Source organism: Cannabis sativa, chromosome 5, assembly GCF_029168945.1.
Source record: "Cannabis sativa cultivar Pink pepper isolate KNU-18-1 chromosome 5, ASM2916894v1, whole genome shotgun sequence".
Lineage (NCBI taxonomy): Eukaryota > Viridiplantae > Streptophyta > Magnoliopsida > Rosales > Cannabaceae > Cannabis > Cannabis sativa.
Window position 1 is genome coordinate 31,228,643 of NC_083605.1, and position 21,990 is coordinate 31,250,632.

The 21,990-nt window shown below is 32.3% G+C and overlaps 3 protein-coding genes and 1 long non-coding RNA gene across 5 annotated transcripts; 3 read left to right on the plus strand and 1 right to left on the minus strand.

The window, feature by feature from the left end:
- The first annotated feature begins 8,156 nt into the window (after positions 1-8,156).
- LOC133037869 (chlorophyll a-b binding protein CP24 10A, chloroplastic-like) lies at positions 8,157-8,648 on the plus strand. The gene has a single exon (XM_061115602.1). It carries the CDS (start codon positions 8,157-8,159, stop codon positions 8,565-8,567), a length of 411 nt encoding a protein of 136 aa, XP_060971585.1. The 3' UTR covers positions 8,568-8,648.
- Positions 8,649-9,768: 1,120 nt separating this feature from the next.
- On the plus strand, positions 9,769-12,810 carry LOC115716872 (remorin). Of its 2 annotated transcripts, none has more exons than XM_030645783.2 (5): positions 9,769-10,402; positions 11,364-11,414; positions 11,828-11,915; positions 12,076-12,157; positions 12,419-12,810. In XM_030645783.2, the coding sequence occupies exons 1-5, from the start codon at positions 10,204-10,206 to the stop codon at positions 12,617-12,619; spliced, it is 621 nt and encodes a 206-aa protein (XP_030501643.2). In that variant the 5' UTR covers positions 9,769-10,203; the 3' UTR covers positions 12,620-12,810. The 2 variants fall into 2 exon arrangements, with proteins under 2 accessions (XP_030501643.2, XP_030501644.2); XM_030645784.2 differs by having other exon boundaries at positions 9,879-10,402; positions 11,367-11,414.
- A 2,456-nt stretch (positions 12,811-15,266) lies between these two features.
- LOC115715855 (LIM domain-containing protein WLIM2a) lies at positions 15,267-17,254 on the plus strand. The gene is made up of 5 exons (XM_030644521.2): positions 15,267-15,975; positions 16,214-16,310; positions 16,401-16,426; positions 16,546-16,635; positions 16,787-17,254. Exons 1-5 carry the CDS (start codon positions 15,841-15,843, stop codon positions 17,069-17,071), a joined length of 633 nt encoding a protein of 210 aa, XP_030500381.2. The 5' UTR covers positions 15,267-15,840; the 3' UTR covers positions 17,072-17,254.
- LOC115715856 (uncharacterized) lies at positions 16,031-16,943 on the minus strand. Its single transcript, XR_004011467.2, has 2 exons — positions 16,811-16,943; positions 16,031-16,604 (listed from the first exon to the last, which is right to left on the minus strand). It is a non-coding gene; the product is annotated as an uncharacterized LOC115715856 (long non-coding RNA).
- Positions 17,255-21,990: the final 4,736 nt, after the last annotated feature.

Genomic DNA, 21,990 nt, shown 5'->3' on the forward strand with positions numbered 1-21,990 from the left:
TAAGTCTTTATAAAGGCTGGTGTCATCCCGGACCTGCCTCCCGGAGAAGGCCTATTAAGTCCTCTATGCTCCCGAATGCCTAAGCGGTATCAAAGCATCTCCGGGAGGTGTCAGGCTTCCTCTGAGCAGTCATCTCGCATTTAATGCCGCATGGGAGGAAACGTGTTGGAACTGCCACACGCAATAAAGTTTGACGACACAACCCCTGATCTGCACCTACAAAGATATGATCACTTAAGTCTATTGACGGCTACACTGTGAAGAGTCACGTCAGTCAAAAGGCAATAAGGACATTCCACATAAAATTCCTACAACACATAGGGATTTGACCATGCATTACCCATGGTATATTCATTGGGAACACCCAACTTTATTGATAGTTACAGAAATACAATACTATAATTCTGGGAATCACCCCACCAAAAACACTATAAATATCCCCCTCAAAGCTCATTAATGGGGTCGAGAATTTTGGGTTGCATAAGTGCAAGAAGAGTAAATACTCACCAAGAACATTCTCTGTATTAAAGACACTCATAAATATACAGACTCATGGACTAAGGCTCATTAACGCCCCAACCACGTAAAAATCCTTCTCTTAATTTCTTACAGCTCTTTAATCTTTTATTATTTTATTGGTTGCCGAAAACCTCGGTCAACAGTTAGATATATAGCCACTTTTTATATATAAAAATATTTAGCAAAAAAAGTATATTAAATAAAAGGAAATCCTCTTATATACATCTTTTTAACTTTTTTTAGGAGGCGGTTACGTGTGATGTGCTTGCAATTGTTCAAGCACTACAAAAAATCTTACTTTTAGTCACAACAAAACTTATGACTAAAAGTAAAAAAGTTGTAATTAATTATAAATCATCATTCTTATGTTATGACTAAAAGATCCGTGGCTAAAGATATTAGTCACAAAATTTATAATTGTGACTAAATGTATTTTTAGTCACAATACTTGTTGCGACTAAAACTAAATTAGTGATAATTTGTATTTAAATACTATGTTTTAGTCACTAGTAACATTTTTTTGTGACTAAAAGTCACATTTAGTCACAAAGAATTTATGTTGTGACTAAAAAATTATCACTAAAGGTAGCAATTTTTTGTAGTGAAGATTGAAGGAACATGAAACAACTTGGGGAGCCTTCTCCTCTAGAGGATGCCAGCAACCCCAGGGTTATCGTGGTCTTTACTGATGCGGCTGTTCGTGGCTCGTTGGCTTATGAAGTGGCTTTAGTTCTTAATTCTGAAGGAGTGTTTGTGGATGCAATGTCGACAAAAGTCTCAGTCTCTTCTTCCCTAGAAGCAAAACTCCACGGCATGTTGCTAGCCTTGGAAATGTGCATCTCTGCTGGTTGGCCTGAGGTTTGCACCTTCTCGAAATGCTAATTTTTGGTTAAAGCAATCGTAGCTGGAAAGTGCCCTGTTTCGCAGATCAACCCTGTATTTGATCATCTCTTCCAATTGATTTTTAATCTTAATAATGTTAAGTTTATTTGGATTTCTTGTATTTTAAACCATGTTGCTCATTGGTATGGCAGATTGGGCTGCGTCCCATAACTTTTGTTGTTCCATTTCTGTTGAGAGGCTGCCCCTTTTCTTGGGAGCCTAGACGTTCTTGTTTAGTGTTCTGTTTCTATTGAATAAAGCATGGTTTTAGTAAAAAAAAATGGGGTTTTTTTTGCATTTTTAATAATTTGAATTGTTGTGTGGGTTACGATCTGGGTTGCATTGATAATTGCGATATAAATTGAGTTACGATTTAGGTTGCTCCGTGAGTTGCACCGTATATTCCGTATAAAAAAAAAATAGACATACAGATCATAGCCTCCCCTTTCATCATTACAATTTAGGGTATAAATTTCTAACTTTCATAATGTATTAAAATTAATCCCCTTAATTGAATATTTCATATAGAAACATTCTATTACTGATATTTTTATATAAATCCTCATTTTCAGTTTCAAAAATAGTGACACCCTTTTACAGTTGTCATGCCAAATTCACTTTTGGTGAGATCACATTCCACCAACACCACAAAATAAAATGTAAAAAGTTTTATAATATTAGTTAAATTGTTTTTTTTTTCTATTATAGGAAAAAAAAAAAAGGTTCTAAATAGTCGTTTAAAAATAACTACACCATCAATTACAAGGCCATTTTATTAAAATTAGAAATATTTTTTTTCATTTATTTTATTAGAAAAATAAATGCAGTTTCTTTATTAGTTAAGTTTTTAATATTTGTCACAAAATCGTCATCTTTCTATATATCTTAAAAATAAAAAATTATTCTAATTTCAATAGTATTATTTTTTTTTGTAATACACACATCAAATTATTATATTTTAAATTATATCGCTGAATAAATATAAAAAATATATAAATAAAAAGGTTATAAAAGTTAGATAACATGATCGCGCGAAGCCAACTTAGTTTCCTAGTTAAATATAGGAAAATTTACATAGTATACTAACTTTTGCCATTTTTTTTACAAAAATACTGTCAGGCGGTATTTTTTACTTTTTTACTGTATTTTTTTTTATAAGTTTCATACTGCAGTATACTGTGTTAAGTTTTCACTGTTGTTCTAATTGTTCTACTGTTATTTTGAGTTATTATGTTCTGTGTTCTACTGGTGTTTTATAAAAACACAGTATTTTTGAAAAAAAAAATCGTGTGACAGTATTTTTGTAAAAGTTAACCCAAATTCCAGTATTTTTGTAAGTTTTCCATTTTATTTCAAATCAAAATATTTATTAATCATAGATGTATGTATGAACAATGAGACCAGAACATAAACCCACAGAATTATTCAGATTATCATGAACAATAACTCAATGTTAGAGCATCTCCATTAAGTGATATAAATGCAAAATATAACTCATTTTGTTAAAACTCTATTTTAATAGTATGCCAAATTGTGATGCAAATATATCACATAACAAAAAGTGATCTAAATTTGGATCGCAATATAAAATCATATAAAATTTACATCACAATAAATAATATATTTTTATATTTACCATTATGTTAGTTTTAATATTTTATTATTAAATTTTAATTAACATGCTCATTTGCATTAAATGACTTGCATTATTATTATTTAATATTTTTTAATAAATTATTAAGTATTAAATAACATATTAAATTTTATATCAAGATTTACAATTAGCAATAGAGTACAATAGTAAAAGTTAATATAAAAATATTACAAAATTACTTTTTACGCCAAATATAATTCAACTTTTACATCTCTTATTAATTAAAATTAAAGTTTTGATTAATGCTCTTTATATATGTAGTAAACCACTACATCCCCAGATTCGAACCACTAGGGATGCACAAAATATGGGTCAAACCATTCAACCTGGCCAACCCAACTTATTTTATGTAGTAAAGGGTTATGTTAAGAGTAGGCTATGACTCATTGGATTGAAAAGTGATAGACCATATAATTATGGGTTCGTTATAAGTTGGACACATTTTAACTCTATATAACCCAAACCAACCCATTTCTTGAAAGATGTTCTAAATTTAAGACAACTTTCATACATAAAATATATTTGATATTCACAAAATACATACAAATATATATTTTACGTTTTCATAAATAAAAAAAATTACATTGTGATAACCTTAGAACGTGAATTAAATAAAACACATCACTAACATGTAGTCTATAATTACTCTACTACTTCTACCAACCAGCCTAATGTGAGAATCATTCACTATTATTAACTGTGCTACTCACACAATGATACCACTACTATCTTAGTTTTTTTCTAAAAGCACTATATTACACACACACACATATATATATATATATATATGTATCGTTTTTTTGTGTATGCACTAGGTTGAATAATATATCCTGTTTGTAACATAAATATTAAAGTTTAAAATATTCATCTCAATCCAATGAACCCAAACCAACACACCCCATATATCTTTATATATTAAAAGTTCCTATCTAACGGCATTTCTTGGTTTAACAGAATATACTTTACAAATAAAAGAATATTCTGTTAAATTTAACCCCAAAAGAACCATCCACCATTTTTTTAACTTTCCTTTTAACGCAGTTAACTTATTATTCTTATAAAAAAAAAGTTTCTCACTCTCAGTTGGAGACGACGATTGAAAACGATTTGGGTTCTTAATACCTACTTTCTAAACAAAAACGATTTGGGTTCTTAATCGAAGCTCAACTTTTCCAAGTGTTTAGGTGGGGCTTATTCGAAAGAGACTGATTGCCTTGTTTATTCTGGGTAATCTGGATTGGATTCCCTGGTGGTATTGAGTTCATTTGGGCCTGGCAAAAATTTAGGCATTCCGATTGGTCATTCAATTTTACTCCTTCTGTTAGAGTCGACGATTGAAAAAGATTTGGGTTCTTAATCCCTACTTTCTAAACGAAAACGATTTGGGTTCTTAACCGAAGCTCAACATGGAAAGTGTTTAGGTAGGGCTTATTCGAAAGAGATTGATTGCCTTGTTTGTTCTAGGTAACCTAGATTGGCTTCCCTGGTGGTATTGAGTTCATTTGAGCCTAGCAAAAACTTAGGCATTCCGATTGAGTCCTCCTTTCGCATTGATCCATCGATTTTTGAAACAAATCGTCGCTCAAAGTAAGCATTTAATATTAAAGTATGAAAAAAAAACAACAATTAAAAGAGTTTCTAATCCAATCATTTGAACATTGTTCTACTGCAGGAAGCACTCATTGAATCCCAAGGTTGGAGTCTCGTTATTCGCTGCTTAAGGCATGATGCATTCATCTCCAAGGCTGCTATTGAATTGCTTTATGAACTGTTACAAGACAGGTCTGGTTGGAATGTGTCTGTTTGCAGAAAACTCTCTCAAAAAAGCAATGCTATTCTTTTTCTTGTCACTCTTTTGAAGGGTTTTGTGCAAGAAAAATAAGTTAGCAATAAACATGTTAACACTTCTAGGTTGTTTTTCATGTTTGATTCATTAATGGGGATTAGTAGGTCCAACTTAAGTTGTGAGTTTGGGAACAAGACCAAAATAAGGTTGAGAAAGGAAAAGGCTGCTCTTGGTGCTATATTGTTTTTGTTTGCCTTTCTTTATGCATTTTGGCATATGGGCATTCACTTTCCTATGCCTTCTCCTCATAAAGGTTTCCCCTTTTTCTTTCTCTTCAAGTATATATGTATATATACTTCTATCTGAATTCATATTCATTCATTCACATTTCATTCTCAGGTTTCTTCACCATTCCTCAATTGCAATCATAGCTCCCAATGTAAGAAACTTTTTCCAATGTTTTTGCCTAATTAATCATTAAATGACATCAAATTTATACATTAAGTTTCTACTATTTTCAATTGCATCCAGTTCGTTAGAAGTGTAAGTGTAACGTCTCCGCTTCAAGCCTCTATTGGGCCCTTACACCCACGGACAAATGACTCTTATACACGAGTACGCCACTCTGGCTGCTTTATGGACTGATGACTGACCCTACAGACCAACACGAGTGTTTCCAGCATGCTTTGTCCCCACTCGCATGCTTCTTGGGAAAACTTCCCAAGAGGTCACCCATCCTGAAATTGCCCCAGGTCAAGCACGCTTAACTGTGGAGTTCTTTCGAGATGGGCTACCGAAAAACAAGATGCACCTTGTTGATATAGGTAGTACCAATCAATCCATTTAAGCCTTCTTCAACTGTGCAGTCTCATACCTACACAGCCTCAGAATCATCCCACTTGACCTTCCCCAGGCGATGTGGGATTACACAGCTTACCCGGCGTTTCCCCTTACGGATCACGGGACTACTGACTGTCACAATCACCCCCTCTTACGGGGTCCGACGTCCTCGTCGACCACACTTCCGGCTGGGTCAAGGCTCTGATACCATTTGTAACGTCCCCACTTCAAGCCTCCATTGGGCCCTTACACCCACGAACAAATGGCTCTTATATACAAGTATGCCACTCTGGCTGCTTTATGGACTGATGACTGACCCTACAGACCAACACGAGTGTTTCCAACATGCTTTGTCCTCACTCGCACGCTTCCTGGGAAAACTTCCCACGAGGTCACCCATCCTGAAATTGCCCTAGGTCAAGCACGCTTAACTGTGGAGTTCTTTCGAGATGGGCTACCGAAAAACAAGATGCACCTTGTTGATATAAGTAGTACCAATCAATCCATTTAAGCCTTCTTCAACTGTGCAGTCCCATACCTACACAATCTCAGAATCATCCCACTTGACCTTCCCCAGGCGATGTGGGATTGCACAGCTTACCCGGTGTTTCCCCTTACGGATCACGGGACTACTGACTGTCACAGTAAGAATTTTTTTTCTCTTCTGATATAATTTTCTAATTTTAAGCTATTTTTGTATCAACCTCTCTACCATGCAACTGTTAGTATATCTCAGTTTTTTTTTTTTCAAAAAAAAAGATTAATTTAACAATCTCAATAGTCCGGGGGGAATTTTTAACGACCAAAAAAGTTCAGGGGGCACGATTTAGTACATGTCAAAGTTCAGGGAGAAAAATTACTAATTAGCCTTTTTTCAAAATTGATTTGAAAATGAAAAAAGAATAGAGAGAGAGGGGGAGGTCGATTAGGGCAAGAAGTAACCAGAAAATGAATTTCAATTTTCTCAAAAATTGGATTTTAGTTGGTCAGATGATCAAAATGCCCCTAGGGCCAAACATAAATATAACAATATAATCAAGGGTACTATAGACATTCCACACGCACACACATAGCATATTAATTCAGATTTTCAAAATTGACATATTAATGCCAAATTAAATCCCAAAAATGTATTTTGGACCCCGAACCCAGTTTGGCCCAAAATACCCGGATGTGACTATACTGCGCCGACTTGTCAAAAAACACATGCAGATAGACAGAATACATATACTATATAATAATATAGCCCATAAGCACGATATATCATTAAATTATGATTTTACCTTCTCGGGTCAAAATTACGAAAAATGCTCCTAGTACACCAATGGGGTCTTAAAATACAATTTATCAGTATAGTTTTACATATTTAATTATATAATAATATAATTCCACATTAATATATAATTAAACTAGTTAGAGTTGCTAATCTAATTCCTTAAACCTTAGGGTATTATAGTAGCTTAGAAGTCTAGACTAAATTTCTAAGTCGACAAGTTGGCTGGATTTGAGTTTGAAATATACTTTTATAGCTATGACCTTTTGTTTTGATGAGTTGTAAGTTTAATATTGGTTTGGGAATATGTGAATATATAAAATTTTAAGCTCAAATCTTATTTCATAATTAAATATGATTAATTAATAAAATAATAAAAATAATAGTACTTTTGATTAAAATACTATTAAAAAAATTTAGCAAAAGAATAAGGAGCTCATTACATTTAGATAGCTCCCTAGTAATTCTTTATTCTAGAGAGTTATTTTTTTTATGATTGGAGTTTATTTTATACAGCTCAAATCTCTAAAAAAGAAATAAAAAATACAGTTCTCCCTATAGGCTCTTAAGAGCATTTCCATCTCCAATCATGCTCTCTAAATATACTCTTTAGCTAAAATATGGAGTGAGGTTTAAAAAAATAAACTCCACTCATATAAAAAAGGGAAATTTGCGGCAAAAGTCCCCAAAAAGTTCACGTTGATGCAGATTAGTCCCCAACCTCCAAAAATAGCGGCAATAGTCCTCAAGGTCACACTTTTTATTTGTCCGTCGATACCCAGTTTGACAGCCCCGTTAAGTACTGGCAAGAGTGCCACGTGTTGAAGTATTATTGGTCCAAATTTTAATTTTAATTAAAAATAATTCAAAATAAAAAAAAAATAATTAAATAAAAACTTTAATATTATTTTTTATTTTCTTATTTAAAATTAATTTCTTTTTTCTTTTTCTTTTTTTTTTCTTTTTCCTTTTTCTTTTTTTCTCTTTTTCTTTCTTTTCTTCTTCATCTTCTTCGTCTTCTTCTCCTTCTTCTCACTGCCATCACCATCAACCCCCAACTTTAACCCCAAACCAGCAGCACCACCACCTTCAAATAATTTCCAATGCATTAATAAATTTCTAATGCACAAATAAAAAATCCTAGAACCCCAAAAAATAATTTAAATAAAAAAACAAATCAAAACCCCAAATTAAAAAACCCCATGGCTGTCGTGCTTGGAATCTTCGTCGGCCAAGGATGGAGTGGCGTGCCATGGTTCGAGGCTGGAGCTGACCCATCAGCCATAGCTCCATTCTCGTTCGGCTCCCTTTTGGGACCCCAACTAATTTTAATGGGTTGGTTAGAAAGCAAGAGATGGGTGGACTTCTTCAACCCTGAATCACAATCGGTGGAGTGGGCGACGCCATGGTCGAGGACTGCCGAGAACTTCGCCAATGCCACCGGAGACCAAGGATACCCCAGTGGAAAATTCTTCGACCCATTGGGACTGGCCGGAACACTGCAGAACGGTGAGTACATTCCCGATGTGGAGAAACTGGAGAGACTGAAGCTTGCTGAGATTAAGCATGCGAGAATAGCGATGTTGGCTATGCTTATTTTTTATTTGTGGTGAAGATCCAGTTACATCCAACACATCCATGGATGGCCACTACCGATGCATCAGATCACGTTTCCGTTTGGAATTGGGAACATCGACAGGTACCTTTTCATCTCATTCTTCCTATTCAACTCATCCGTAAACTGGGGAATCAATCTCTGGTCTATCTTACTTTTGATCTATGGATTATTAGGTAATCTACGAGCTCAAAGCTGGTGGTGTTGATGATAGGCGTTTGGTCGGAGCGAAGTTGGAGAAGCTTGCCGAGGGTGAATCAGGTACAAATGTACTTCTTTATCGCTTTGTTATTTTTTATTTGTGCATTAGAAATTTATTAATGCATTAGAAATTATTTGAAGGTGGTGGTGCTGCTGGTTTGGGATTAAGGTTGGGGGTTGATGGTGATGGCAGTGAGAAGAAGAAGAAGAAGACGAAGAAGATAAAGAAGAAAAGAAAGAAAAAGAAGAAAAAAAAAGAAATTAATTTTAAATAAGAAAATAAAAAATAATTTTTTAAATATTTTTTTTATTTTTAATTATTTTTAATTAAAATTAAAATTTGGACCAATAATACTTCAACACGTGGCACTCTTGCCAGTACTTAACGGGGCTGTCAAACTGGGTATCGACGGACAAATAAAAAGTGTGACCTTGAGGACTATTGTCGCTATTTTTGGAGGTTGGGGACTAATCTGCATCAACGTGAATTTTTTGGGGACTTTTGCCGCAAATTTCCCTATAAAAAAATAGCTCTCTATAATAAGGAATTACTAGTAGGGAGCTATCTAAATGTAATGAGCTCCTTATTCTTTTACTAAATCTTTTTAATAGTATTTTAATCAAAGGTATTATTATTTTTTATTATTTTACTAAATTAATTTATATTTAATAAATTTAAATTATAAAATATTATTAGAGGATTGATTGAAGAAAAATAATAAAAATAGCTCCTTATTTTAATTTTTTAACTATTTTTACTAAAAAATAAAAATTTGATCAGAGATGCTCTAACAAACCATAACAAAAAATGACAACTCATCACAAGATGGCCTAAGCATGGCTGAGGTGAGCAAGCTCCAACCATGAAATGCCAAGTAACAACCTATAATTGGACCAACACAACAGAAAGAAAAAGTGATCAAATTTTTTTTTTTAATTTACTTATCCATCATATTAAAATCATCCTTTTAAGGTCAAAGAAACTGATTAAGTGACCGACTTTTGGCTTTAGCTGTTTACGAGATAGAAAAAAAAGAATTAAAAAAAAAACGTCCAAAAAAAGGACCATATATTATAAATTGAGTAGTCACAGATTTTAATATGTTTCCATTTTTCTCTTTTTGTCACAATCCAACTTTTCTGTTTCCTTTTATACCCACCACCAACAACATTACCTTCTTTTCTAGTTCAAGCTTTCTATAATCACCTATTCACTAAAAGAAAATTCCTTGCAACACTCATTTCATTTCTCCAACACATAATTTTGGTTCCAAATCCAATTGAGTTTTAATTGTTGGTCACAATTAATTTTCTTATAGTGTGGTCTAGTCTAATCTAGCCTACTTGAGAAGTGTAGCCACCACCAAAGCCGTTTTTTTTTCTTTAATTTTTATTGAGTGTTTATAGCTGTGGCTAAATTAAAAGAATACGTTATGGCAGAGGAAGAAGCCAAGAGGGTTGAGCCTCAATCGCCCGAAAATCCATCACCGGTAGCGGCGGAACAGTTGAAGAAGGAGGAAGCAAAAGAAGAAGAAGAAGTTGTAAACAGTAAGGATGTTTGTGCTTCTGATGAGAAGAGTTTGAGCCCGGTTCCATTAGAGAAGCCTCTTCCTGCCCCTGCAATTGTTCAAAGTACACTTTTCTTTTTATATTTATATTCTAATAAAATCTCTTACTTCATCTATATATGTTCATTTGTTTGTTTAAATTTTTGTGCTGAATTTCCATGCTACTTTTTTCTTCTTCCAATAATATATAACTCTATGCTGTTTATTTTACTGTTGTTGTTTTGCAAAAGGTGGAAGAATCTTTTTAAGAAGTTTTCTTTATAATTGTTTGAATTTTATTTTGGTGAAAAGCCAGAGAGAAAATTAAAACTGTGTTGAAGTAAATTTCCAAATAAATTACTTTGTATTATTATTGTTTGCTCTATCTAAAATTATAGAGTAAATTATGATAAGGTGAATCAGCTTACAATTAAAAACTATAAGAATTTTATTTATTTTTGGGTGAGGACAAGAAAAGTTGTTAATTCTCATGGAAAAAGAAAAGGGTTCTCATCTCTTACCATAAATTTTATCAAAATTCACACACTGAATGAGGCTGCTTTGTAATTATTTCAGTAGAACTAAAGTGACTTTATCAAAGATAAAGATGGGCTGCACTAGTTTTAGTAATTTGGTTGTACATTGTACTCAATTATGTCATAACTTAATTTCTTTTAGCTTATTTTCTTTCTTTTAGTTGTTTTTCAATAATTTATTATTATAATGTTGTTTTTTTTTTTGCTTGAACTTATAATGTTATTATTATTTTTATTATTATTATTATTTGAAAAGTATAATGTTGTTATTTAGAAGGCTCTTTTTTTTTCTTTCTTTTTTTTTTCTAAGGGGAAATATTGCTTAGAAGTTTATTATGCTTGAAAGATAGAGCTTTTCTTGTTTAAACCATGCCTCATGAGATAAAAAAAATCACTGTCAATAATATCAGAGCCACTAAAGTTAATTCTAGTGTGTACAATAAAGCTTGTTCTTGAAAAATTAGATGAGTAATTTGTTCTTCATTGACACTGATTTTTTCATTATCCCAGAAGTTGTTGATCCTTTTGTTGAGAAAAACTCAGAGGTTGCAGTTGACAGGGGTATGTATATGTTTGATCTTTGTTTTTCTTGCATTCATATATTTTTTTGAATAAATCAGGAGATTTATTAAATAATAAATTCGTTCAAAATAATAGAATGCACTTCAGAGGAACAATCCTCCAACTGAAGCGCACAACCTGTAGAGAAACAAGAGTCTCTTGTCAAGCAATGAGTCAACTTGTTTGCAGATCGTTTAACAAAACATAACTCAACAAAAGATAAAGCCAAAAGTAAATTTCTAATATCTTGAACAATAAGACCAAATTGTGAGGACACAAAAATATTACTTTGGACTGCTTGGACACACACCAAACTATCCGTTTCAACTATTGTTGTTGTTTTTGTATATAAAAAAACATATAATTTTATATATTTCATGGTCATATGGAAAATTAGTCTTTTCTGCATGTAGATGCAGTGCTTGCACGAGTAGAAGCAGAGAAAAGATTGGCCTTAATTAAAGCATGGGAAGAGAGTGAGAAGACAAAGGCAGATAACAAGTAAGTATTATGCTAATTCAATTATGTGATTTTCATACTCTTTATTTTTGTAATCAATTGATAATTTTACTTGAGGGATTGTTGTTAATTTTACATTAAGTACTAACTTTTTTGTTTATTATTTTAATCTTAATCCTATTATAATTTGTTTTCATTATAGGGCATACAAAAAGTTGTCTGCTGTTGAATCATGGGAAAACAGCAAGAGAGCTGCTGTGGAGGCCGAGCTCAAACAAATTGAGGTAAAAATAATATTTGTTAATCCAACTACACTATGTACTTTGATTAGCATGATGATTCTTTTTGTTCATTTAAATAGAAGTTTTTACATACACAAATTATAATAAGAAATATATTTCTGATCCCATGTAATCTAACTTTAGCCATGGATTAAACAACAGTCTATAATTGAACAAACAACAAACTATTTTTATCTCACGCTGATGTGAGAGTACAAAACTTTATACATATTTTTGTCTTAATTCAATAATAATGTGTAACAGGAAAAGTTGGAAAAGAAGAGAGCAGAATACACAGAGAAAATGAAGAACAAAGTGGTGGAATTACACAAGATAGCAGAAGAAAAAAGGGCAATGGTTGAAGCCAATAGACAAGAAGAATTTCTCAAGGTTGAAGAGACTGCAGCAAAGTTCAGAGCTTCTGGTTATTCACCTAAGAAATTCTTTGCATGCTTCTCTGCCTAATCTAATAATAAAAATCATTCCTAAACAAAGTTTAGTTTTGGTGTGTGTGTGATCACTTAAATAACTTTTATTTTCTTTTGATTGTTTGTTTGTTTGATTTGGATACGTAAACCATGTTTCTCATATCATTTTGTGTATATGTTCTTGGATATTGGTTTTCACTTATAAAATGCATGTTATGTTATGTGGCATCATGAGTATCCAACTACACACCCCTTTCTAGTTTTCATAATAAACATCATTTCAGTTTTAATTTCTTATTGGAGTTTTTATTAAACTCATTCAACTTAGAAAATGACAATCTTAAATCATTCCCTTCATTTATATTCTTTTTTACATTTTTACTGTTCCACTAAAAATAAACAATTTATGAGTAAGAGTCTCACTACCAAGAGATCCAAATTAGAATTTTGATCTCATCCCACTTTCCAATCCTCCCGTGACTAGGGGTGCAAATGAGCTGGGTTGGCTGGGTTAGAAGTGTTTTAATAGGCCAATCCAATGATTGTGGTTTGGATAAGCTATAAACCATTTAATTTTTTTTATTGTACAATCCAACCTTACTTAGTACATTAATATAAGGGGTGAGTTGGGTTGGGTTCATTGGGTTGAAATGAATATTTTAAACTTTAATATTTATGTTACAAACAGGATAAAATTATTCAACCTAGTGCATAGACAAAAAAAAAAAAACGATGCATATATATGTATATACATATATATATATATATATATATATGTGTGTGTGTGGAATATAGTACTTTAAAAAGAACTAAGGTGGCAATAGTATCATTGTGTGAGTAACAAAGTTAGACTGTATAATTAGTATAGTTATTTATTTGTTTTAGGTGTTTTAAGAGCTTAATAATATTGAATTAATTAATTGTAATTAATATACACAAAAAATTAATTAAAAATCATTGTTTTTTTTGTAATTAATATAATATTGAATTCTATTACATATATAGTTTTTTTTTTTTTAGAAAGTATATTATTGGATTGAAGCTGAAATCATATTAAAAAATATCAACCAAGATTTTTATTACATGTCGTGTGATTTTTGTAATAAGAAACTTATGTTCTACAACGACAACGAAGAAACAGATTGTGAAAATCCAAAATGCGGAAAAAGATGTCTTCCTACACCACGGTAAGTACATCATAACTAAATTAATATTTGAACTTATTGCATATTCATACTAACCGTTACATATTCTGTATAAATTATTAGTGCAAGGACATATGTACAGCTCGACGATGGTACAGAGTTACTAGATGCTGTGATGTTGCAGAAAACATATTCTCATGTACTGCAGTTCAATTAAGATCATATTCAGACGAGGTAACTATAAAAAAATAAATATGTAAAATTTATACATTTTCATACATAGAAATACATTAAAACTTATAACTAATCATTTTTTTTTTCAGAAACATAAGTTGTTTGTCCAAAAAACTACGAATCAATTATCTGCCAAAAAATGGAGAATTCAGTTGTACGTAGATGCAAACCGAACAATGAGTTCAAAGTACAATCAGTTCACCATTCAAGCAGCTGAACCAATGGAAGATTAGGCAGAAGTTACCCTTTTTTTTTACCGTAATTTTATTTTATTTAGTGTTGAGACTTTTCTTGGTGCCGAGCTTCTTTTTCTTTCTCTTGACTTGTTATTTATGGATTTACATGGAGTAGTGTATGCAAGTATTTCATATACCTAATTTTCTAGAAGTAAATAATAAGTATTATTTTATTATAATTTATATATACCTAATTATATTTTACCAACCAATTATAATAGCACAAATATTAATTTGATAAAACAAATCATTCGTATGATCATACCTTCACATACAATCTAAATAAGAAGAAATAAAAAAAAAAAAAAAACTAAACTTCACCTTAAACTAATATTTACGTGCATCGGCACGTAACTCCTACCTAGTATATACATATATGTGTGTGTGTGTGTAATATAGTGCTTTAAAAAGAACTAAGGTGGCAGTAGTATCATTGTGTGAATAACAAAGTTAATAAAAGTAATTGATTCTTACATTAAGCTTCTTGATAGAAGTAGTAATGAAAACGTAAAATATATATTTGTATATATTTTGTGAATGTAAAATATATTTTATCTATGAAAGTTGTCATAAATTTAGAAGATCTTTCAAGAAATAGATTGGTTTGGGTTATATAGAGTTAAAATTTGTCTAACTCATAACCAACCCATAATTATATAGTCTATAACCCTTAACATAACCCTTTATTTTGGCCCATATTTTGTGCACCCCTACCCGTCACATTATCATCTTACTCTTTGAATTTGGGATAAAATGAATGAAGTTCTATCTCAAAATCAATTGGCAATAGGAGGAGTAGTACATTCATCTTATATGTAGTAATTTATTTCTAACACTTAATCCTATTTGTTTCTGAAAGCATCTTACTCGTATTTTAACAATATTAATTTTAATATTCAAGCAAACAATAACTCGTCATAATTCTTATTTGATATTTCATATCACTATGTTCTCATCATCCGAATAAATGTTTATCAACTCTAGAGTGCTGACATGCAATTTCGTTTCTTATAGGGGCTATAAAGCCAGATGAAGAAAATACTCATAACTAACAAAGTAAAGATTTTGTCACATATTTGAATTGAGTTAGTGATTTGTACGTTTGCAACATATATGCCTCTAATCCGGGTAATCCCTTTGTAGCCTCCTTCTTCTCAAGTTTCTATAAATGGTCATTCACCTTAAACATAAGAGAAAACCAGCCCCCAAAAAGGAAAGCCGTTACATTGGTTTACCCAATGTATTCTATCTAAAGATCTGGTCAAACAACTAATCTGGTTCTCTAATTTGTCTCTTTGCCTTAACTAAAAAAAATGTCCCAAAAGAGATGGAAACCCCATCACGTGTCCTAAAATTACAACACCATTAACCATTTCCACTCATTAATCTATTTCATTTTGAGCCTTTAATCGTTATTCAACTTGACCTGTACAAGTACAGGGCAAAGGGTGGCTAAATTTTGTAGAGTTCATCATCATCATATCTCAATTTTTCTGAGATATAGAGAAAAAGAACTCTTCCTGTGGTTTCTCACTGAACGTTTTATCATTTATTGTATTTTGGTATTGTATATACCATTATTGATCTTTCTCTGTTGAGCTTTTGAAGTTTAACAACAGAAAGAAAGACAAAAAAACACAACAATGGCGTTCAGTGGAACCCAACAGAAATGCAAGGCATGTGATAAGATTGTTCATTTCATTGAAATGTTATCAGCTGATGGAGTTATTTATCACAAGACTTGCTTCAAATGCAGTCACTGCACTGGCCTTCTTGTGGTATGTTTTCAATAATGATTAAGCCTTTTCTTGTCAATTATTTTCTTTAACTTGATTTTAGGGAGGAAAGATCCTTAAGGGACTATAAAGATTATTCAACATGAAAATTTTTTCACATGGAAATCATAAGAGAAATTCACAAAGTTTCATGTAAAAGAAGATAAGGGTAAAGTAGTGATTAAAATGAGATGACGAAGCACTTATCTGATATATGACATATGACATCTTCTTTATGCAGATAAGCAATTACTCCTCCATGGATGGAGTCTTGTATTGCAAGCCTCACTTTGAGCAACTCTTCAGGGAAACTGGTAGTTTCACCAAGAAATTTCAATGTAAGAACACCCTCTTTCACCTTTGAAGATTGACTGATCTTATTTCCATCATAAACTACTAATAAATGTTTCTTCATCATGTCTGATCAGCTGGAAAGCCACCAACAGATCAACTGGTACATCCAAATCTTTTACATTTATCTTCATATCTTTTTCTTCTAGGAAATCTCTACTCAACTTAGCATATATGTATTCATTCAATCTCTCAAAATTCCTTCATGCCATACTTTCTCAGGCCAGGGCCCCTAGCAAGCTCTCCTCCATGTTCTCTGGAACTCAAGACAAATGTGCAATCTGCAGCAAAACAGTATATCCACTGGAAAAGGTAGGTGAAGAGTAAAATATAATCAAATCCCAATTGTACTTTTAGGCTTTGGAGTTCAGCACTCAAGTCATTAATGAGAATACATAACTTTTTCATTGTGGCAAATAATCAAACATCTGGGCCACATTGTATTTTGTGTTGCTGTTTACAGGTAACTGTGGAGGGAGAGTTTTACCACAAGTCATGCTTCAGGTGTAATCATGGTGGTTGCTTCCTGTCAGCATCATCCTATGCTGCTTTGGATGGAATTCTTTACTGCAAACACCACTTTGCCCAGTTATTCAAGGAGAAGGGAAGCTATAATCACCTAATTAAAACTGCTTCAATGAAGAAAAATGGAGTTCTATTAAATCAACAGAAGCCTGAGATAATAGAAAAAACTAAAGCTGAAGAAGGAACAGAAGTAAACCCAGATGAGGATTCAGTCCAAACATAAAATCAAGTCAATAAAAATAAGGAAGACAGTCAGTCAGTCAGCTTGATTTAATAATTTTGGTTTGATATATTTTTCAACATGTAGCAATGCTTTTTTCATTATGTATTAATTGTATAAGGAAGTTGTTGCTATAGAATTGTTCCTGGCTTTCACTTCAATATATAGCATGAATTTTTCAATCCACATTTATTTTTTTTTTATATTTCATAAAATAACAACAATTATCATATATTAGTATTGAAATTAAATACTAAAAAGAAACTTGTTTTTCTTTTTCTTCTCAAGTGAGCCCTAACAAAGAAAAAAAAAACCTTCAATCAAAGTAAAATTTGTCAAAATAGCCTTTTGCCAAATTAAAATTTACAAAATAATTTTACCTTCCTTTTTTTTTTTTTACTTTTATTTTACACTTAACTCATTTAAAAAATTAATTTTATATTAAACAAAATTGATTAAAACCTCATAAAACAAAAAACTAACCCTAACTTTCTTTTTTACCGAGAAGAACTCCTCTTCTTTCTTGTAAACTCCTCTTTCTTTTTGTTCTTCTTCTCCTCTTCTCCTCCTCTTTCTTATTCTTGCTAAGAAGACTAAAAAGATCATGAATGGTCACAAGTGAACCATTCTTCTTATTCTCCTCCTCTTCTCCTCTTCTTTCTTCTTCTTGGTAAGACCAAAAAGACCAGTCATTATTCATGAATGGTGGCAAGTGGTGGCAGCCATAGACAAAAGAATTTGAGATTTATTCTAACAGAGGTAAACCCCAAATAATTTCCTTGTCTCTTCTCATTCTGTTTCTTTTCTTTAATATTTTTTTTCAGTTGTAGCCATTAATATTTTTTTTCTCTCAATCTCTTACTTGCAATAACTAATCATTCAGTATTATAATGGAATCAATAAGTGATGCATCAACCACAATACCCACACCACCCAATGAACATGAACAGGTAACATATATATTTTATTGCAGTCTTTTGGATTATAATTTTGATTTTTGTAATTTATGGGTAAAAGACCTTGAATATGCTCTGAATAACCATAAACGACCTTGAATTTACACTATGCGACCATCATGGTCTTTTATGTTCTTCAACTAACTTTAAATAACTTGAATTTTCTCTGAACGACCATAAATGACCTTAAATTTACATTATGCGACCATCGTGGTCTTTTATGTTCTTCAACCAATTTTAAAAAACTTGAATTTGCTCTGAACGACCATAAACGACCTTAAACTTACATTATGTGACTATCATGGTCTTTTATGGTCTTCAACCAATTTTAAAGAACTTGAATTTAATCTTGTAAAGTCCTTTTTTGGCAAGTTAGTTGACAAAATATTTTTTCTTTTATGGTAAAATTCTTGTGAATTCATAACCGATTTCTTACCTTGTTAATTCGGTTTGTAGTTGCTCTTTTCCTTGTTAGGAAAGTTGCACTTTTCAGCTGAACTTTCCTTTGTTTGGAAACTTCTTAAAAGAGAAGCAATTCTCTTTTGGAAAGTTGTCTTTTTTAGGGAAACTTTAATTATTGTCTTTTCCTTATTGATTTCGATTGTATCTTGATACAATCAGAATATCTAATCTGTTTTTGGCAGAAATCAAGCATTGATAGAGGATCGGACCCGATTATAGCAAGTTTCCCGTTTCTGGTCTGATATGCTGCGTTAGCATCCGAATCTGATGCTGCAGATCGTGTTTTCTTAGGAAAGTTTTTGTACAGCTGTAGATTCGATCTTGTGACTGTCTCTAAGGTTTTTATGTTCTATAAATAGAGCCTAGAGAGCAGCCATTCGAATCATCTCTTCGATTATTCATTTTTTTGCATTTATCTTTTGAGAGAAGAGAGTTTTCTTTGTTTTGTGAGAGCCTAGTTGTTCATCTAGGTTCTAGTTATTTATTTCTGTTCTTACTCTGTCCTAGAGGTTGTGAAGAACTACTTGACTGAACAAGAGATTGGTCTTCGGGAGAAGACTTGATAAAGCCTTACTTCGGGAGGAAGTAAGCACTTTGGTCTTCGGGAGAAGAATTGTTGAAGTCTTACTTCGGGAGGAAGTAAGCACTCACACTTCAAAGATGAAGGGAGTTCGGGCTTGAATGTATTTCAAGAAGTCAGATTGATAAAGTGGATTACAAAGGATTGCGGCAATACTTTAGAGGGAGTCTAAACTTGTTTAAGTCAATTATCTTTGTAATTTTGATACTTTATTAATTGATTTCATTCTCTGGGCGTGGCCTCGTGGACTAGTAGTGTTCGGAAGAACACTGATACCACGTATAAATCTCTTGTGTCAAGTTATTTATTTTTTCTGCAAATAATTTATATTCTGCCTGTTTTGTTTTGTCACTACAAAACGAGTTTCTGCTGTAGCAGAATTACTTTCTGCTTCCGCAGACGCATACAGTTTTATATTTTCTTATATATAACTGACATTTGCAAAAACACGGTTTTTCAAATCTGAACAACCATAAACGACCTTGAATTTACATTAAGCGATCATCATGGTCTTTATGGTCTTCAACCAATTTTAAAGACCTTGAAATTGATCTGAACGACCATAAATAAACAACTTTGAATTTAGATTATGCGACCATAATAGTCTTTTATGGTCTTCAACCAATTTTAAAGAACTTGAATTTGCTCTGAACGACCATAAACGACCTTGAATTTATATTATGCAACCATTATGGTCTTTTATGATTTTTAACCAATTTTAAAGAACTTGAATTTGATCTGAACGACCATAAATGATCTTGAATTTACACTATGCGACCATAATGGTCTTTTATGTTCTTCAACCAATTTTAAAGAACTTTAATTTGCTCTGAACGACTATGAACGACCTTGAATTTACACTATGTAACTTGAATTTGCTCTGAACAACCATAAACGACCACTAAGGTCGCACACGGTCTCACTAGTCGCATAGGGTCGCACATGGTCGCACTATATATTTTCATACCACGTGCGACCTTGTTCATTTAGTTAAATTTGTAATTCTTTTTGTACTTTTTATATTTATGTTCTTATCGTTTATATATTTTTATTTATTTCACACATTATTATTGTAGATGTCCAAAACTATAGTAATAACAGAGCTTCCATGTATACCTCGTGCCATTATTACTAATACAGCTACAAAATCTAAAGTTACCATCAAATCCTCGCTAAGTGTAATAGGCCAAATAAAGAATTAGCTCACAAAGTCTGACCAAGATGTTTTTAAACATTACTCCCAATTGGGTCGTCTCTTGGACCTCGACACTATTAGGGTTTTTTCCTGGCACGTTAGTAAACTAGATAGTTTTGAGAAGGGTAGATTGCCAAAAGAGATATGAGTTATGGTTTTTGATTAATGGAAAACCTGTGAGATTTTCTCTCCAAGAGTTTGCAATAAATCTGGATTGTACACTGATGGTGGTTGGACACCTGAAGAAATAGAGCTTGTTTCTTCTAAGAACAAGTTAAAGGAAAAGTACTTCAAGAACACGATGTCTATTAAAATAACAGATATTGCCATTGCTCTAGATAACATATCTAGAGAAGCAAAGACTGGAGACAGAGTGAAGTGGTGCTTTATCTATTTGCTCAGTGCATTTCTAATAATGCCAAGTCCTTCTTCGGTAATAGATCTTGAATGGCTATAACTAGTGGACAATCTACCAATATTTGACAATTATTGTTGTGGAAAGCTGGCATATGAGAAAATCACAAAAAAAGATATGAAGAATAATCCAACTGAGAAGGATATTAAGTGGAACCTCTTTAGTTGTCCTTGGATATTTCTGGTAAGAAATTTGATTATAATTATAATTTATTTATTTTTGAATATTTTTTATTGTATTTTGAGATATAATTTTGATATGAATTTTTCTTTTATAGATATGGATTTGTGAAGCAATACCAAATTTTGGTGAAATGGTAAGACAAAGAGTCCCAGGAAATCATATTCCTCGATGGTCGACCATTGAGGTAAAGAAAACGTGTTGCAAGCTTGAAATCACCTTTCACATCGTGGCAGAGGAAATATCGGTACTCTAAGTTAGAACCTCCTACTTTCAATCCTTTCAGGCAGCCTATTGAAAAGGATGTGCAAGCATTCTTTAGGTGGTAAAATGGCGATACAAACGGTAGAAGAACCATTCGTTGTGGCTAGACATCACATGATAGAAGTTTTTTGAGATATTGTTGGCAAAGCAATGATATATTAATAGTGAAGTAAGCTTTATCATTCAAATAAATCATAATAATTATATCATATTATCATCATAACTAACAATGAGAAAATAATTTTTTTGGCAGCATGTAGATGAAATTATCTATTTATTTAGTAAAAGAATGGATAAGTTTCATAATATCTTTCCAAAAGATGTATGCATATTGACGGATGAATTTGAACAACATGAGCGTGCTTTGTACAAAGAATCTCGAAAGGAAAACAATAATATATGTAAGACCAATGAAGAGCTAATGATGTTTGTTAAAGGTACCAGACCAATTAGGGAGAGAATTTGGTAGGATGTCAATTACTTCTATGTGCCTTTGAATGATGATACACACTGGATGTTAGTTGTAGTTGACAGACATAGTCGGACAATATCGATTTATGACTCGATTCCAGATCACTGGATCTCTATAGAGGCAATGAAAAAATCTGTGGAGCCACTTGCAGCATATTTTCCTTTTTTACTTAAAAACAGTTGCCATATTGGGAGCCTCCATCATCAGTGTAGTGATCTCATGAGTATAAAAGTAGCTCCTGCAAATATTGTTCATCTGAACAAGAGAACGTAAGTTTTATTTAATATGTTCGCCTTTAAATCCAAACTGTTAACACTAATGCTAGCGTAGTTAAATTTGTCTTTATAGTAGAGATTATGGTATATTCATGCTTAAGACAATAGAAATGCACATTGCTG

Excerpts from the sequence above, each read along its gene's own strand:
- LOC133037869 (XM_061115602.1), top strand. The coding sequence starts at position 8,157 with ATGGCTGTCGTGCTTGGAATCTTCGTCGGCCAAGGATGGAGTGGCGTG.
- LOC115716872 (XM_030645783.2), top strand. The coding sequence starts at position 10,204 with ATGGCAGAGGAAGAAGCCAAGAGGGTTGAGCCTCAATCGCCCGAAAAT. Across the intron at positions 10,403-11,363 it reads TGCCCCTGCAATTGTTCAAA|AAGTTGTTGATCCTTTTGTT; the intron begins GTACACTTTTCT and ends TCATTATCCCAG. Across the intron at positions 11,916-12,075 it reads AAGACAAAGGCAGATAACAA|GGCATACAAAAAGTTGTCTG; the intron begins GTAAGTATTATG and ends TTTTCATTATAG.
- LOC115715855 (XM_030644521.2), top strand. The coding sequence starts at position 15,841 with ATGGCGTTCAGTGGAACCCAACAGAAATGCAAGGCATGTGATAAGATT. Across the intron at positions 16,427-16,545 it reads AGCCACCAACAGATCAACTG|GCCAGGGCCCCTAGCAAGCT; the intron begins GTACATCCAAAT and ends ATACTTTCTCAG. Across the intron at positions 16,636-16,786 it reads CAGTATATCCACTGGAAAAG|GTAACTGTGGAGGGAGAGTT; the intron begins GTAGGTGAAGAG and ends TGCTGTTTACAG.